Here is an 18,206-nt window from a genome sequence, read left to right on the forward strand (position 1 = left end):
GTAGTTGTCCTCACTTTCCAATTGATGTCTCTGGTTCCCTGTTTACAATCTTGTAAGCTTATTTTACTTTGGATATATCCATAGCTGTGGTTTCTGGGTTATGTCATCTTGTGTATTAATGGTCAGTTGTTGTTTGCTATTTTTGGTTCTCTGTTCAAAGGACTCCCTTTAGTATCTCTTGTACGCTTGGTCTGGTTTTAGTAAATTCTCTTAGTTTCTGCTTATCTGGAAAACTTCTAATCTAACCATCATATTTGAGGGACAATTTTGCCAGATATATAATTCTTGGTTGAAAATTTTTCTCTTTCAGGGTTTTATATATGCCATCCCATTGCATTCTCACTTGCATCGTTTCTGCTGAGAAATCAGAGCTTATTCTTACTGGTTGTCCTTTGTACATAACTTTTTGTTTTTCCCATGTTGCTTTCAGGATTCTTTCTTTGTCTTTGGTTTTGAGGAGTTTGATGATGATATGTCTTGGTGATTTTCTTTTGGGGTCTATCCTGTTTGGGGTTCATTGGACTTCCTGAATGGTTATATATTTCATCTTTCATAATATCAGGGAAGTTCTCCTCCAACAAATCTTGGACAATTTTCTCAGTGGTTTTATTTTCCTTTTCCTGTTCTGGAATTCCAATGACACGTAGGTTATTCCTTTGATTGTATCCCACATGAACCTTAGGCTTTCCTCATTTTTTTTTTTTTTTATCTTTTTTTCTGATTGATCCCTTTCCAAAGAAGTATTCAGGTATTTGTCTTCAATCTCATTCATTCTGTCTTCCATTACATCAATTCTATTCCTGTGCCCTTCCAATGTGTTATCTATTTCTGACAATTTAGTATTAATCTTCTGGATTGCTATCTGTAGATTTAGAATCATTTCTAATTTTTTATTTATTTTGTCATTTTGTTCTTTTGTTTTCTTCTAAAATTCTTCTATGTTTTTTCCTGTGTTTTCTTTGGCCTGTCTCTCAATCCTTTGAAGATACCTAAATATAATTATTTTGAATTCCTTATCAGAGTGTTCCAATGCTGCTGCTGCTTCAGGGATGTGTTCTTGTTCTGTATCCTGCTCCCTTGTTTCTACTACTTTATCTTGCTTGTTTGTGTGGATGATGATGGTCTGTTGTCTCCATGACATCGTGACATTGTTGTACTTAGATCTCTGTTAACTGTTTGTGACGAGCAGCCAAGGGTGAGTCAGGCTTTTCTTTGTTGTTGTTTATTGTTGGCCTGTTGGTGAAGAAGAAAGTGTTGGCTCTCACTCAGTAAGTGAAACTGCAGGAGGTGTGGCTGTAGTTGTGTCTATAGAGACTGTTGCTCTCTTCCACTCTGTTAGATACAAATAACAATTGAATAATAATCAAAAAAGTAAAAGCACATGAACAAAAAAATGTACTGTTTAATCACATGGGACAGTAACAAAAAAAAGAAAACAGAGAAAAAGATGAAAAGAAAGAAAAAAAAAAAAAACCCTGCAATACCTGGAGAGAGGGCAATAAGAGAAAAAAGGTAGAGAAGAAGAATAGTGAAAAAAATGGGAAAAATGCAAAAAGAAAAACAAGCAACGGGTTTAACCCCAGGAATGAAAAAATAATTGCAACCAGGAACAGGGAAAAGAAGAAAAGCTGAAAACTAGAACCTGGGAGGGGATGAATAAAGAATAATTGTAAAAAAGACAAAAGTTATAATAATAATAGCAGTTTTAAAACAGACAAAAACAAACAAACTAAAAAACAGAAAAAAAATAAAATCAGGAGAGGGAGAGGCAGGGGACCCAGGCTCTGTCTGAGCACAAAGACTTGGATGGAGTTCCTGCTGGCCCAGAAAGTGGGTGGGAGTGAGGGATGTCTGTACCTCCGTTCACCAAGACAGTATGGGGTATAAAAGTAACAAGGGGAATGTCACACCTTTCCAGTCATGGGGTCCTGAATGCCCTTGGGGTTCCTGGCAAGTGGAGCGTGTTCTTACGTTCCTGGAATCTGGGAGAACACTGCACTTTAAATATCCAAAATAGTTAAGCTGCTTGTAAACATTCAAAATGGCTATGCCTTCCAGACACACAGAAGTTCACAGCTCAGCTAGCTGTCCTCTTCGCTGCTTCCCCTTTTATTCCCCAGCCACCAGAGCAGTCCTTCATGCAGTCCCTGACTAGCAGGGCCATTTTTAGGTTAATTCTTAGGTCCTACCACCACTCAGCAATATTGAAGCTGTCTGTGCCATCAGGATCACTGCCAGACCGCAGCTCCATAAGTCTCCTTTTTTTTGGTATTTTCATTCCTGCAAATTCTTCTGTTAGTTGGAGTTTAGTCCACTTCTATATGCTTCCCTTTGAGGTTCAGGGGTCCAGGATTATCTTCTGTATCTGTTTTAATTGGTTCCCTTTTTCTTTTCTTTGTTGAAGTGGGTCTGTGCAGTCTTTCTCTCTATTCCACTGTCTTACTGAACTCTCAGTATTTACATTTTCACAAGGGTCAATTGCCCTATCCATGAGCATGGTATGTTCTTCCATTTATATAAATCTCCTGTAGTTTCTTGAAGTAGTGGTTTGTAGTTTTCTTTGAATAGGTCTTTTGTGTTCCTGGTAAGATTTATTCCCAAGTATCTTATCTTTTGGGTAGCTATTGTAAATGGTATTGGTTTCCTTATTTCCTTTTAGAGGTCTCTTTGCTGGTGTAGAGTAATCCAATTGATTTTGTATGTTGATCTTGTAACCTGCCACTATACTAAACCTTTCAATAAGTTCTTGTAGTTTTTTTTGCTGAGTTTCCTGTATACAGGATTGCAAAAAGGACAAGGAGGACACATATTCTGACCTCCTAGAACCCCACAAGAGGAAGACAGAACCACCATCAATAGCCCAAGGCCTATTCCTGTGAGGCCAGAGATGCTGCCTCCCTCCTAGCCCTTTTCCCAACCGTTCCTCCCAAAGCATCCACCACCTCTCTCCTGGGTTTGATAATTTGCTGCATTGGCCACACAGAACTCACAGATTATAGAGTTTATTAGGGAAGCACCAGGCTACAATTCAAGTTCAGAAAAAATGCTCAGTCTCTCTCCCAGCCCACCATCTCTCAGCCAAGTCTCTCACAGTCTCTCCCCCAGCAGTGCATGTCCTTCAGTGTCTTACTCAGCAATGCGTGTCTCATGTCTCTTTCCCAGCAGCACATGTCTCTTTCAGGAGTGCATGTCTCTTTCAGCAGCACGTCTTCCTCTTCAGCAGTCAGAGAGAGTTCTCCCTCTAGGAGGCCTCCTTTTGTGCCTGGCAGAGTGGCCAAACTAGCCAATCATAGCATCAGAATTCTAAGCACCTGAGAGAGAGTGGGAACCTCCCAGAACATTGTTTTGTGCCACTCCCAACAGAAATACTCCAAGTGGACAACTTTAGCAATCAGGAGCCCCTCAGTTGCTCATAGCAAATCCCACCTTGGAGTTTACAAAGACTTATGGGTAGAAAATCCACACTAAGTAATTTACCACACACCACAAGGATCATATCATCTGCAAATTCTTTTTTTGTCCCTGCTTGGTTTTATCCTCTTCTCGTGCCTAAGGCATCTGAATGTGCTAACCTGAAGGTTGGCAGTTCAAAGCTACCAGCCACTCCTTGGAAGGAAGAGTGGACAATCTACTTCCGTAGAGATATTGCCTTAGAAACCCAAGGAGGGGTCGCTATGAGTCTGAAACAACTCTACGGCAATGGGTTTGGTTTGGTTTTGTTTTGGAATGTTTTATTGCATTGTTCCTTATTGATTTAACATAAAGAACCCCAAAGACATGGATTGAATTCAGTTCATCATAGACAAGTCACTTAACTTTTCAGTCTTATTTTTCTCATTTATTTAAAAAAGGTGATGCTAATAACATCTGCCCTGCCCATCTCATTAGGGTTTCTTTGAAAATTAATATTAGGTAATGTTTGTAAAATTGCCTTGAAAAATGTAAATATGTACAACTAGAATTACTAAATGTGTTTGTTTCTTTAAATAAGCTCTTTAAAAGGCAAAAAAAAAAAAATTGTTTTTCTTATGTACTGTGGAATTTCTGGTATTGCCTCAAATGTCTTCAAATAAAATACCAATATGGCATAATTTGAATTTTCTCTCTAACAGAGTCAAACTGTTGTGTACCCATGAAAATTCCAACCCAGTCATTGCTGCAGGATGTTGTGGGACAAGCAAGGAAAGAGAAAGTGAAGTTGCCTTATTATTTGCTTAGTTCCAAGCCCAAATCTCAACCTCTCCTAAAGGTAAAACAGACATGGGAATAAAGTTTCCAGAGCCAGTCAGCATTTTGTATAATCCTGACTCATAGTTGTTTTTCATTTCCAGCCACTGAGTACTGCTGTTTACTGTGCATACCAGTTCATGGTGAAGGCCTTTCAGTTACACAAAGATAAGCTGAGTATGTGCTGGAGCCAGTTCTTACAGGCTCCTATGAGGAATTTTATGAGCCGTTGTTAAAGCATTATTGTTGTTACGTGCTTTCAAGTCAAGTCCAACTCATAGTGGCCTCCTGTACAACAAAATGAAAACTGCCCGGGCCTGTGCCATCTTCACAGTTGTTGCTGTGCTTAAGCCCATTGTTTCAGCAGCTGTGTCAATCTATTTTGTTGTGGATCTTCCTCTTTTTCACAGACCCTTTACCAAGTATGATATCCTTCTCTATGTACTGGTCCCTCCTGATAATATGACCAATGTATAAGAGACAAAGTCTTGCCATCTTTGCTTCTAAGGAGCATTCCAGCTGTTTGATAACTTTTTCCAAGATAGATTTGTTCATTCTTCTGGAAGTCCAGGGTATATTCAATATTATTTGCTAACACCACAATTCAAATGCATCAATTCTTTTTTGGTCTTCCTATTCACTGTCTGGGAGCTCTGGTAGCATAGTGCTTAAGGCATTTGACTGGTAACCAGAAGGCTGACGGTTCAAACCCACCAGCCACTCCTCGAAAGGAAGATGGGGCAACCTACTTCCGTAGTGATACTGTCTCGGAAACCCAAGGAGGGGTCGCTATGAGTCGGGGCCGACTCGACGGCACATAACAACAACACTCATTGTCTAGTTTTCACGTGCATATGAGGCAAAACTGAATATATGCCATGGCTCAGGTCAGGCCACTTTAGTCTTAAAAGTGCTATCTTTGCTTTTTAAACTCTTTAAAGAGGTCTTTTGCACCACATTTGCCCAATTCAATACATAATTTGATTTCTTGACTGCTCCTTTCATGGGCATTGGTTGTGGATCCAAGTAAAATGATGAAATCCCTCACAACTACAATCTTTCCTATATTTACCATAATGTTGCTTGTTGGTCCCATTGTAAGGATTTTTGTTTTCTCTATGTTGAGGCATAATCCATACTAAAGGTTGTTGTCTTTGATCTTCATCCGTAAGTACTTCAAGTCTTTTTCACTTTTAGCAAGGAAGGTTTTGTCATCTGCATATCTCAGGTCATTAATGAGTCTTCCTCTAATCCTGATGCTGTGTTTTTCTCATATAGTCCAGCTTCTCAGATTATTTGCTCAGCATACACATTGAGTAAGTATGGTGAAAGGATATAACCCTAATGCTCACCTTTCCTCATTTTAAACTATGCAGTATCTCTGTGATCTGTTCAAACAACTTTGCCTCTTGGTCTATGTACAGGTTTCTTATGAGCACAATTAAGTGTTCTGGAATTCCTATTCTTCCCAATGTTATCTATAATTTGTTATGATGCACACAGTCAAATGCCTTTGCATAGGCAATAAAACACAGGTAAACATCTTTCTGGTATTCTTTGCTTTCAGTCAAGAGCCATCTGATATCATCAATGGTATCCCTCATTCCACATCCTCTTCTGAATCCAGTTTGAAATTCTGACAGTTCCTTGTTGATGTACTGCTACAACTGTTGTTTAATTATCTTCAGCAAAATTTTACTTGTGTGTGATATTAATGATATTGTTTGATAACTTCTGCATTCTGTTGGATCACCTTTCTTTGGAATGGGAACAAAATTAGATCTCTTCCACTTGGTTGGCTAGTAGCTATCTTCTGAATTTCATGGCACAGACAAGTGAGAGCTTCCAGTGTTGCATCCATTTATTTAAACATCTCGGTGGGCATTTTGTCAATTCCTGGAGCCATATTTTTCACCAATGCCTACAGTGCAGCTTCTTTTTTCAGTACCATCTGTTCTTGATCGTATGCTACCTCCTGCAATGATTCATTGTCAACCAATTCTTTTTACTGCAGTAACTCTGTGTATTCTTTCCATCACCTTTTAATGCTTCCTGCATCGTTCAATATTTTGTCCATAGAATAATATTAGAACTCAAGGCTTGAATTTTTTCTTGAGTTCTTGCAGCTTGAGAAATGTTAAGTGTGTCCTTCCCCTTTGATTTTCTAACTCCAAGTCTTTGTATATTTGATTATAATACCTTATCTTTTTGAGCCACCCTTTGAAATCTTCTGTTAAGCTCTTTTACATTCATTTCTTCCATTTGCTTTAGCTACTCTCCATTCAAGAGTAAGTTTCAGAGTCTTCTAATATCCATTTTTGTCTTTTCTTTCTTTCCTATCTTTTAATTCCATTTGCTTCTTCATGTATGATATCCTTGATATCTTCCCACAACTTATCTGGTTATCAGTCATTTGTGTTCAATGCCTCAAATCTATTCTTCAGATGGTCTCTAAATTTAGGTGGGATATACTCAAAGTCATATTTTGGCTTTCATGGACTTGTTTGAATTTTCTTCAGCTTCAGTTTAAATTTGCATGTGAGCAGTTGATGGTCTGTTTAACAGGTGCTCCTAGTCTTGTTCTAACTAATGATATTGAGCTTGATATAGTCTCTTTCCATAGATGTAGTCAATTTGATTCCTATATATTCCATCTGGTGGGATCCACATGTATAGTCATTGTTTAGGTGTTTTTGTTTTTTTTTTTTTTTTTAAGTCTTTGCAGTGAATAAGTCATTAGTCTTGCAAATTTCTATCATGCAGTCTCTGGTATCATTTCTGTCACCAAGGCTGTATTTTCCAACTGGTAATGCTTCTTCATTTCCAACTTTCACATTCCAACAATGAGAATTATCAGTGCCTCTTGATTAAATGTTTGATCACTTTCAGACTGCAGAAGTTGGTAAAAATCTTCAATTTCCCCATTTTTGGCTTTAGTGGTTAGTGCGTTAATTTGAATAATAGTTGTATTAACTGCTCTTGCTTACAGGCATATGGAAGTTATCCTATTACTGACAGGATTGTACTTCAGGATATATCTTGAAATGTTCTTTTTGATGATGAATGTAACCTGATTCCTCTTCAATTTGTCATTCCTGGCACAGCAGACCATATGATTGTCCAATTCAAAATGGCCATTACAAGTCAATTTCAGCTCATTAATCCCCAAGATATCAATTTTGGTGTGTCATTTCAATTCTGACATCTTCTAATTTTCCTAGATTCATACTTCATACATTCCACATTCTGATTATTAATGGATGTTTGCAGCTCTTTCTTATTTTGAGTCATGCCACATGAGCAAATTAAGGTACTGAAAGCTTTACTCCATCCACATCATTAAGGTTGATTCTACTTTGAGGAGGCAGCACTTCCACAATTGTATTTTAAATAACTTCCAATCCAAGGGGCTCATCTTCCAGCACTATATCAGACAATGTTCTCTGCTATTCATAAGGTTTTCAGTGTCAATTTTTTCAGAAATAGACTGGCATATCCTTCTTCCTATTCTTAGTCTGAAAGCTTCACTGAAACCTGTATACCATGGGTGATCCTGCTGGGATTTGAGGACCAGTGAGATAGCTTCCAGCATCACAGAAACATACAAGCCACCACAGTGCAACAGACTGACAAACAAGTCATGGATTAAATCATTAGTAGCATGAAAACAGCTATGCGGGAGTACTCAAACCAAAAAAATCAAACCCACTGTTATTGAGTCGGTTTTGACTCATAGGGACTTTGTATGACTGTAGAACTGCTCCAGAGGGTTTCCAATGCTATACAACTTTATGGAAGCAGACTGCCACATCTTTCTCCCCTGTGGGTACCACAGAAATTGGCAAACACTACAAATCAAGGTTGTTCTTTTCAGAAAGTCAGTTTACCAGCACACTACTGAGTAAAGGGATCACTGGCCACTTTTCTCATGACTGTTAGGATAAAATCCAAGTGACTTACCATGACTATAAGATTCACATGACATGGCTCCATTTGCTTGGCCATCCTCACCTAGTCCCATACCCACTGTACTTCAGCATGGGTTTCTCTTAGTTCTTCAAAAGCACCACGCTCCTTCCTTCTTTAGAACCTTTAAGAGTAACATTTTATCTCACCTCTGTTGGGAAACCTTCCATGAGGTCACTAGTTAAGTTTTAATAATTATTCTTCGATACTTCCATGATACACAGTGTCCACTACCATCATAGATTTATTGCAATGTATATAGCTGGTACATGATAGAAATGCTTCTCAAACTCTAATGTGTGTATGAATTACCTGAGGATCTTGTTAAAATATGGATTTTGGTTCTGTAGGTCTAAGGTTGGGCCTGAGATTCTCCATTTCTAACAAGCTTCCGGGTGATGTGTGTGCTGCTGATATAGGGAATAGTAAGAGCATAGAGCAGTGGTTCTCTAAGTATGATTACCTGCCCAGCAGCAGCTACATCACTACATGAGAACTTGATATAAATGCAAATTCCACAGCCCTATCCCAGTCCTAAAATGAGCTATGGTGGGTGGGGTAGTGGTTAAGGCATTTGACTGCTAACCAAAAGGGCTGTGGTTCAAACCCACGAGCTGCTCCAAGGAAGAAAGATGAGGCAGTCTGCTTCCATAAAGATTTACAGCCTTGGAATCTCAATGGGGGTCACTATGAGTCAGAATCGCCTCAATGGCACTGAGTTTGGTTTTTGGTTTCTAAGCCCAGAGCTCTGGTAGCATAGTGGCTAAAAGCACTTGACTGCTAACCAGAAGGCTGGCGGTTCAAACCCACCAGCCACTCCTCGGAAGGAAGGTTGGGCAATCCTACTTCCACAGTGATACTGCCTCGGAAACCCAAGGAGGGGTCGCTATGAGTCGGGGCCGACTCGATGGCACATAACAACAACAACAACAAGCCCAGACTCAATGAATGAGAAACTCTGGGATGGAGCTCAACAATCTTGTTTTAACGTGCCCTCCAGGTGGTCCTGATGAGAGCTAAAGATTTGATAACGACTGACAAAGAAGAAAAATCACAGACTTTAGGGTCAGCAAAGTTGAGCTTGCCACCTACCACTTGAGCAAATTATCTGCTCTTCAATTTTCTGAATTTGAGCTTCCTTATCCTTAAAACAGTGCCAGGTTACCCAATACGCAAGGTAAGCTCAGGCTTACTTGTGCTTACTTACCAATCTGTAGTGAACAATTTCACATTTTTCACCACATCAAAGATTCTGCTTCTAGATATGGCTGGCATCTGTCTCTCTCCTAACCCTACAGCACCTTCCTACAGAATCAAATCCTCTTTCCAAATTTGCAGTCCTAGACTGGGACAAGAGTACCCAATAAACAAGGTAAGCACAGACTTACTTGTGCTTACTTACTAATCTATGGTGAAAACAAACTGTTCATTACCAAAACACAAGTAAGCCCTTTCTTATCTTGCTATTGGGTACTCTGCCCCTGCCTTAAAACAAAGACTAAAATACTCTCCTTACAAGGCTGTTGTAAAGATTATATGAGACTATAAATGTTCATTCCTTCCCCCAGCCAGGTGGTTATTTTCCTCTGCTGGCAGGAACTTTTTCTTATCTTGGGAACCAAAGTGAAACCATTTTATTTGAATAACTTTTTTCTTAACATAAAGGTGCAGGATTCTGTTGGAGGGAAAGTGAACACATCCTCTGTTGCATCTGCTGCCATGCATCATGCAAATTCACCCCCTTTTGGATTCCATCTCCTCCCGTCATCGGTAAAGTTTGGAGTTCTGAAAGAAGGGCACACATATGCAACCATCGTAAAGCTCAGGAATGTTGGAGTGGACTTCTGCAGGTGAGCCCAAGGCCACAAAATCTGCTCAGGTTACCTTCCCCTACTCTTTGTGACTTGTCTTTGACTATCTAAATCAGTGAATGTTTATTAAATTGAACTGTAATCATGCCTTGAATCTTAAATCTTCACAATACTCAATCATTTATTCACTAATTTATTCATTATTCAACAAATTGGTATTTACCAAGCCCCAACTATATGATAGTTACTTCTTTGCTCTCCTCTTAATCATTGTTAATATTTTGATAGAAGCAACCCAGGCCCTGATCTGCACTAGCAAAGAATGAAGAGGAATTTGTACTAGTGTTATAATAGCTAAAGCACAAAACTTGAAAGTCTGTTTCTCAAATCTGTCACCAACCATGATAATGTCAGCTGGAATTTGTTTACATTTTATGATGTGAAAAGTGATTTTAATTACATTATTTCTGCATAATTGAGGCAGAGTCATCAAGATAAGCTTAGCCAGAAGATCTGACTTAGAAATAATCATAAATATCCATGCACACAGTCTATACTCTCAGTTGAAAATATATTCAATTATAAGGAAACACTGTCAGTCCCTCATTTCCTGATCAAGATCAGTAGAATTTTAGAACTTTCAGAGAACTTCCAAAACCAAACCAAACCCATTACCATCGAGTTGATTCCGACCCACAGATACCCACATTGGGTTTCCAAGGTGGTAATTCTTTACAGAAGTAGATTACCCCATCTTCCTTCAGTGGAGTGGCTGGTGGAGTGGAGTGGCGGAGTGGTTTAGGCACTGTGTAGGAAAATGAGTAATTTAAGATCTTGTAGAAGCTGGAGCAAGGCTAGATATAAAGTCTTAGGAACACCAGTTCATTGCTGTCTCCACCATACAGAGGCACCTCTCGTTATTATTACAAGTGTAGTCACCAGTTTTGGGTGGGATGTCTATACTTTCACTCAGTTCAATCTTGCCTTGTATCTATAACCAAGACCATTCACAATTGCAATATCTCCCCCTCTGTCCTATTTTGAATTAAACTTTATCATAATGTAGGATTTGGGTTTGTTGTCATGAAAATGGAATAAATATTTATTTCAGCTGCAGGGTTATTATCAGTGTAAGTGACATGTTCTTTCAGATTTTGATTCTGGATTCAGAATTGAAAATTAAATAGAGCAAAAGATCACTCCCTCATTTCAGATGAGGCAAACCCCACCTTCAAGAATAATGTTTGCTTTCTCAGAAACAGACCTGGTGAAGGAGTCAGGTTACTACATCAGACATTGTTTTTTTGTTTTGTTTTCTTTTGCTTTTAGGTTGTGTCAACAAAGTGGGTGGGAGAAATAGAGAGTCAGCCTCACCCAATACAACCTATCCATGAAGAGCCTATCTTCCCAGTATAGAAGTTTAGTTTTTGAGATCTCACTCAGCAACTTGTTAAATTCAGCCACTACAAAGTTGATGGTAGATGAAGTGGGGCTGAGGGTCAGAGTAGAGGTAGGCTGTTTTAGGCATTTTAATTCACTCCAGGTCTTTAACCCTCAGGCAGAACCCACAAACCACAGGAAAGGCAAGATCAATAGGCACCATGTGTGAGCACAGAGCTTTTCAAGTTCTTCAACGTTTTCTGAGCCCTTCCTGTTTCTCCTTTCTCCAAACATGCAAACCTCCCATGCTCCACTGCTTTCCAAAGGAGCCTTTATTCTTCAGTTTAATGACCTGGCAGCCAACTTTGGGTTCATGCTGACTGCTATGCTGAAATGTACACACCAGCCAAACACTCACAACACTCTGGCCAGACCCAAGCCGCTCATCAGCAGCCAATAACAATTGAGAGTCAGGTTGGAGTCAGTTTTACTCTGATGAAAACTGTTGGAAAGGCAGTTGTGAAATGAGCCCAATGTTCTTCTCCCAGTTGAATAGTAGGCTGTTTTTCTGATGGAATGGACCCCCTGCTCCTTTGTAGTGAACATAACACCTTTCTGATTTTATAGCATCCCAGTTCATTCACTGCCTATGTTTTTCATTATGGCATTAATTTATTTCCATCTTTTTGCCTATTAGGTTTAGAGTAAAGCAGCCCCCACCCAGTACAGGACTGAAAGTGACTTACAATCCTGGGCCTGTAAGTCCATTGTGTTTCATGTTGTGTATGTCTGTGTCTGTATGTGCACATGTATGTTTCCAATGAAGTCCATTTTTTTTATTCTTCCCATTCAATTTAAAGCATGTTGTATTGTTTATGTGTGCCATATTGTTAATTCTGACTTATAGCAAACTCATAGAGTAGAAATATCCCAAAGGGTTTCCTAGGCTGTAATATTTATGGGAGCAGATCACCAGATCTTTTCTCTTGCAGAGCAGCTGTTGATTTTGAACTGCTGACCTTTTGGTTAGCAGCTGAGTGTTTAACCATTGTGCTACTAGGGTACCTTAACGCGTGTAGAAATATAATTTTTCTAGTAGCACAGACAAAAGATTTCTGGTATTGATATCAGATGTCCAGTGGAGTACAATGTGTGGCTCATTTCATACAATACTCATTTAATAATCATGAGATAGATCTTTGGTGTTAATAGAGTTGAAACTTCCAGTTATGGGAACATTTCTGAAGTTCACCTCATTTGTCACAGTGGTAGCATCCCTGCAGAGTTGTGTGAAAGCTTCGTGTTTGAAACCTGAAAATGATTTAACATACACTTGGAAAGCTGATTACATAAAGATATCCTGTAATAAATCCTTCTGAAAAATAAAAAATCCTTTTGAAAAACAAATCAGTATTCTACTCTTTATGATTTATGTAAATCTGGTTTTCTGTTTTAGAATTTGCTAAAGAATATTGTTTATATGTCATGCTAAGAAATAATAGTGTATTCATTAAATCTATAATCTGCCTTATTTCTCCAAAGTTTCATGAAAACAAAAGTAAAAATATTTCAACCTGTTCTGATTTTATTTAATACATTGCCAAAAATGAAATGTTTAGTAAAAAATATGTTGTTGTTGCTGTTGTTATATGCTATTAATTGTGTATCCCCACTTTAAATTATAACTTCAGAAATATAATCTGATATAAACAAAATATTGTCTCAATGTATAATAAAATCACTCATGTAAACCTTAACATTTTTTTTGAAGCATAATTCTGTCTTGGACAGTGCTGTATCTGGCTGCATTAGCATCCCTTCCATTTCACTCAACAAAGTGAGTTCCTCCCATAGGCCACTGAGTGCCAGGGTACAAGGAGGTGAGAAATGAGTAAGATGCATAAGGAACTTACAAAGCTGGGTGCATAGTGGGTACTCAAGAGATGTGTGATTGAGTAAGAGAATGAAGTGAGGAAGCCTGGTAGATACATAGACCTTTCATCACAGATGGGCATATGCTTAGCCTCTAGAAATCATAAAAGGGCAGACAGTCTATTGACAGCACCCATTGCTAAATGAGTCTGAAGATCTTAAGGCAGGCACAGTTTGATATAGTGGGAAGTCAAGACGCTTCTTGTCATGACTATGACACCTAGCAGCTCAGGAGTCTTAGAAGTGAATTTAATTTCTAAGCTTTGTTTTCCTCACCTGCAAAAAAAGATAGCTTTGGACCAAGTCATTTCTTAGCCCTCTTCCAGCTCTACTATCTTATCTTTAAAACAGTAGTATGCAGGCTGAAATGCCAAACAAAAATATACTTTGGGATTAAATTTACCAATGCACTAGTACCTCCCTGAAATAATTCATCGCTGTACTTTATCAAGATTTCAGGATCTTCCCACCATAAAACATAAAACAAAGCAAGTCCCTCTTCCACTGTTCTGGGAAGTTAGCAAATCTCATTTTAATTTCAAGTAAGAATTAAGCCAAAAGCCCAAATGACTGCTGGATCAACCGTTATAGGTACTAAAAACCCAGCATGTGTTCTTTGAAGCTCACTCTACATTGTTAGTTTGTTTTTTGTTTTTTTTTTCTTTTTCATGGTAGGTTTTGGCTCTGGCAAAAATATATAGACTTCCCCAAATGTAAACCTAACCACCATTCAGCTTGGTTAGTTGCCAAGGCTAAATTAATATGCTCAAAGCCTGAGTTAACCTGTACAATGGCAATATTCCAATTCCCATCACATGGAATTTCGTCATTATGCAGCCCCGCTCTGAATGTGCGGCTTGGAGGACGAAGGGTCTGATTCTCAGAAACAGAACTGTTGGATACTCTCCAGCGTACATACCTTCATAAGCACATTGTTCAAAAAGTTGAAACAGTTTTTTGTTTCTCTTATTGAAAAAAATTATAGGAAGAAAAAAATTCCATTCCTATCTAATTGCTTTCCATGTGGTAGTTTCTGGTTTATTTTTCCCAGATAACTCTTCCCAAGTCTGCTTCTTAACCCACCTCCTGGAGAGGCTTAGAAACATAAACAACTCTTTCTTTCCTGGCTAGTGTTTGTTTCAGCGAACATGGCAAGAAGCCCATGCCTTACTGGGTTTCTTCTTCTTTACTGATCAAATTTCTTCTTTGTTGCTACAAACCTCTTCCATGTAGCTTTCAAATATAAGCAGTTTGGCATTTAAACTAATTCTATCTCCCTCTACTGGCTTTATCACTTTATAATCCTGTCTGAGGAATACTGTCAGCAGAGGGGCAGAACAAGGATGTTATGAGGATTCACACAGTCTCTCAGATTACATTTAAAATTAACTTTATCTTTAGCTTAGATTAAATTTACTTTGTCTACCAGGAAACCAGTAGAGAGAAATTCACAACTGACATTCAAGAAATAGCACAATTATGGGTATTGCTAAAGTACTCCAGTGCCACTTCCAGTACCTTGGCATTTACTTTCCTTATACTTTTTCCTAAGTAGCACCTGGCTTGCCCCTTCAACAATTTCTCCTAGGTCCCATTCACTTAATAATCCTACCTAATTAATCTGTAGAATGATTCTCCATGGCTACTAGCTTTACCCTCTGGGTTTTTGTTCTGCCATTTGGGTCATCCTCCATTTTCCTTGAAAGACAGCCCATGTTTTCAGCTTCATAGTATTTGCAGTCTGCTTCCTGCCACTAGAATTTTGGGGTACAAAGACCTCTTTTCATTTTGTGTTATCGTGGTTTCCTTCAGTACAAACTCTTGGTATTTCTGCCAATATAATTCTTTTTTTAAAAAATTGTGCATCCCCTATAAATCTTATTGAGGTTCTCTCCATTGGACAAAAGCCACACCAACAAATCTACTTCGAGCTTCTGCTAAGCTGATGAAGGACATTATTCTTAAGCTTCTTCGAAACCTGCTTGTCTGAATGGTTCTCTGAGGCACTATCTTAAATCTCTTTCAGGTCTTATAGCCAAAACCTCAGATTCATCTTTAGACCATGATTTTCTGGAAGTGCCCTGAATTTAACCTTTGCCCGGAAGCCATTTGTTGATTTTAGCATCATTTGCCATTTGGAGCAGTTAGGAATTTTCAAACAGGCAGGTCCTGACTCCATTTTGTTTAACATTCCTTACTTTAGCTTAAGTCTTTCTCCTTAAAGTTTAATATAAGCTGTAAGAAGAAACCAAGATGCATCTTAACTTGGCATAAACTATGCCAAGTGATGCATCTTCTATGTCTAGAAATATATTTAGATGGATCATCCAATTCATTAGACATATTTTCTACTTTATACATTACTGAATGCAACAGTAATGCTAAATGTCTGCTACTATGCATTAAAAATCCCCTTTCTTTCCATTTCCAAAAGATTTCTCTCCAATAATAAGAACACATTTCAAAAGCCATCATGCTTCTATGAAGTTTCTTCAAGGATTGTAAAGCTTTCACTAACTTTCTCCTCAAAGTTCTTTCAGAGTCCACCCATGGCCCAGTTCCATTTTAGGTTTTTATTTTACAGCAGCACTCTTTTCCAAGTACCAAAATCTACTTTAGTTATCCGTTACTGAGTGGCACATTCCCCAGAACTTATTAGCTATTAACAACTAATATCTATTATCTCACTGTTTCTCTGGGGAATGAGGTTGGGACTGGCTTAGCAAATGAGTCTGGCTCAAGTTCTGTCATGTGGTTGAAGTCAAGACATCAGCCTGGGCTGTAATCATCTGAAGGCTTAGTGTGTCCACTTCCAACATGGCTCACTCACATAACTTTGGCAGAAGGCCTCAATTGCTCATTGACTATGGAGAAGGCCTCAGGCCCTCACTATGTGAACCTCTTCTTAGTGTTGCTAGAGTGTCCTCATGACCATGGCAGCTGACTTCTCTCAAAGCAAATGACCCGAGAAAGAGAGAACAAGAAGGAACCCATAATGACTTTTATGGCCTATAAAAGTTATACATCATCATTTATGCATTTTCTTTTTGTTAAGAATAAGTCACTAAGTATAGCCCATTCTCAAGAAGAGGCATACTAAACTTCACTTCTTAAAGGGAGGAGTACAAAAAACTCTGTGGATATATTTTAAAACCACCACAATAACCATCTGAAATCAAATCTTCTAGGAAGCCTCCGATCATTGTCCTTATCCCTACTCCCTGCACCTTAAGCTCAAGCCAAGTTAATACCTCTCCTCTGTGCTTTCACAGCGATCTGTAGATGCCCTTTCAGAGTACTTACTATCAGAGGAGCACTTATATTTTCATGCCTCTCTCTTCCATTAGTCACTGAATTCCTTGATGGCGAAGACTGCATCTTATTTACTTTTCTATCCTCAGTGCCTTGCCAATTCCTGGCACATATTAGCCAAAGCAAAGAAGATGGAAAAAATTAACAGATAAGTTTATTTCAGTAAAGAACATTTTCTAACACTATTGCATTGAATTTTGACCCAGACTTTGTTATCTTTCACTTGGCATAAAATAGAACCTTAAAACGCCTATAAAATTTTCTCAGTCTACAATAATTTTGACAGTGTCCTCTCAAGAGCCATTAAGTTAGAATTTCTTGTCTCAACATTCCCAACTGTTTCACTTACATTGATTCAAATTAGTAAGCACTCAAATATTTGTTTAAGGATGAGTTCTGTAAGAGTTGCATTTATCTGTGACATATAAAATAAACAACTAGAATTGTTTAGTATTTCCTTAGCTTTATATTTACAATAGCATTTCCCAAAATGTGCTTCTCAAAATACTATTCTTATAAGATACATATCTATGTATTTACACTTAATTATTTTTTCACAGAAGAGTACCAGATTTTTAGATTTGATAAGGTACCAAGTTTACCACCACAAAAAAATGAGTATATGTTCTGCTGTTTGTGCATTTTTACTTATGTTTAGTAGTCTATTAATGCCATATATTAGGCTCCTAAGTTAGCCCCTAGGGGCTCTGGTAGCATAGTGCATAAGGCATTTGGCTGCTAACCAGAAGGCTGGCAGTTCAAACCCACCAGCCACTCCTCGGAAGGAAGGTTGGGCAATCTACTTCCATAGTGATACTGCCTCGGAAACCCAAGGAGGGGGTTGCTATAAGTCGGGTACTGCTCAATGGCAGTGTGTTTCATTTCCCCCCCACCCCGTAAGTTAGCGCCTCTGTTTTCTTTGCTGAACTTTATAGTTTTAGGCTTTACATTTAAGTCTTTGATCCATCTGGAGTTAGTTTCTGTGTATGATGTGAGGTATGGATCTTGTTTCATTTTTCTGGAAATGGGTATCCAGTGTGTGCTATAAGAATGTCCATATATATAATAGAGCTAACTGGAGGCAAAGTTATAATAACTTAGTAACCACATCCAACCAACCTGAGAGAGTGAGTTGTTGGGCCCATGTGTTCATGACCATGGTCTCAGTTGGTATAATATACTACACAAAATTCAGAAGAGGACGAGGAACAAGGGATATCATTGCTGATATCAGATGGATCTTGGCTTAAAGCAAAGAATACCAGAAAGATGTTGACTTATGTTTTATTGATGATGCAAAAGCATTTGATTGTGTGGGTTATAACAAATTATGGGTAACATTGAGAGGAATGGAAATTCTAGAACACTTAATTGTACTCATGAGGAGCCTGTACATAGACCAGGAGGCTGTCATTCAAACAGAAAAAGGGGACGCTGCATGGTTTAAAATCAAGAAGGGAGTGAGTCAGGGTTGTATCCTTTCATCATACTTATTCAATCTGTATGCTGAGCAAATAATCTGAGAAGCTGGACTATATGAAGAAAAACATGGCATCAGGATTGGAGGAAGAATCATTA

General features: G+C 38.5%; 1 protein-coding gene across 1 annotated transcript in view; it reads left to right on the forward strand.

Annotated features, from left to right (window-relative positions):
• The window catches only part of SPAG17 (sperm associated antigen 17), a 413,793-nt gene that overhangs the window by 371,769 nt on the left and 23,818 nt on the right, over positions 1-18,206 (forward strand). The window contains exons 44-46 of the mRNA XM_007950259.1: positions 4,113-4,249; positions 9,859-10,043; positions 12,082-12,142. Of these exons, the coding sequence (XP_007948450.1) occupies positions 4,113-4,249; positions 9,859-10,043; positions 12,082-12,142 (383 nt within the window). The remainder of the gene's footprint in view (positions 1-4,112; positions 4,250-9,858; positions 10,044-12,081; positions 12,143-18,206) is intronic.

Source organism: Orycteropus afer, unplaced genomic scaffold (assembly GCF_000298275.1).
Source record: "Orycteropus afer afer isolate SDZICR_OR568_19922 unplaced genomic scaffold, OryAfe1.0 scaffold00010, whole genome shotgun sequence".
In the NCBI taxonomy this organism is placed as follows: domain Eukaryota; kingdom Metazoa; phylum Chordata; class Mammalia; order Tubulidentata; family Orycteropodidae; genus Orycteropus; species Orycteropus afer.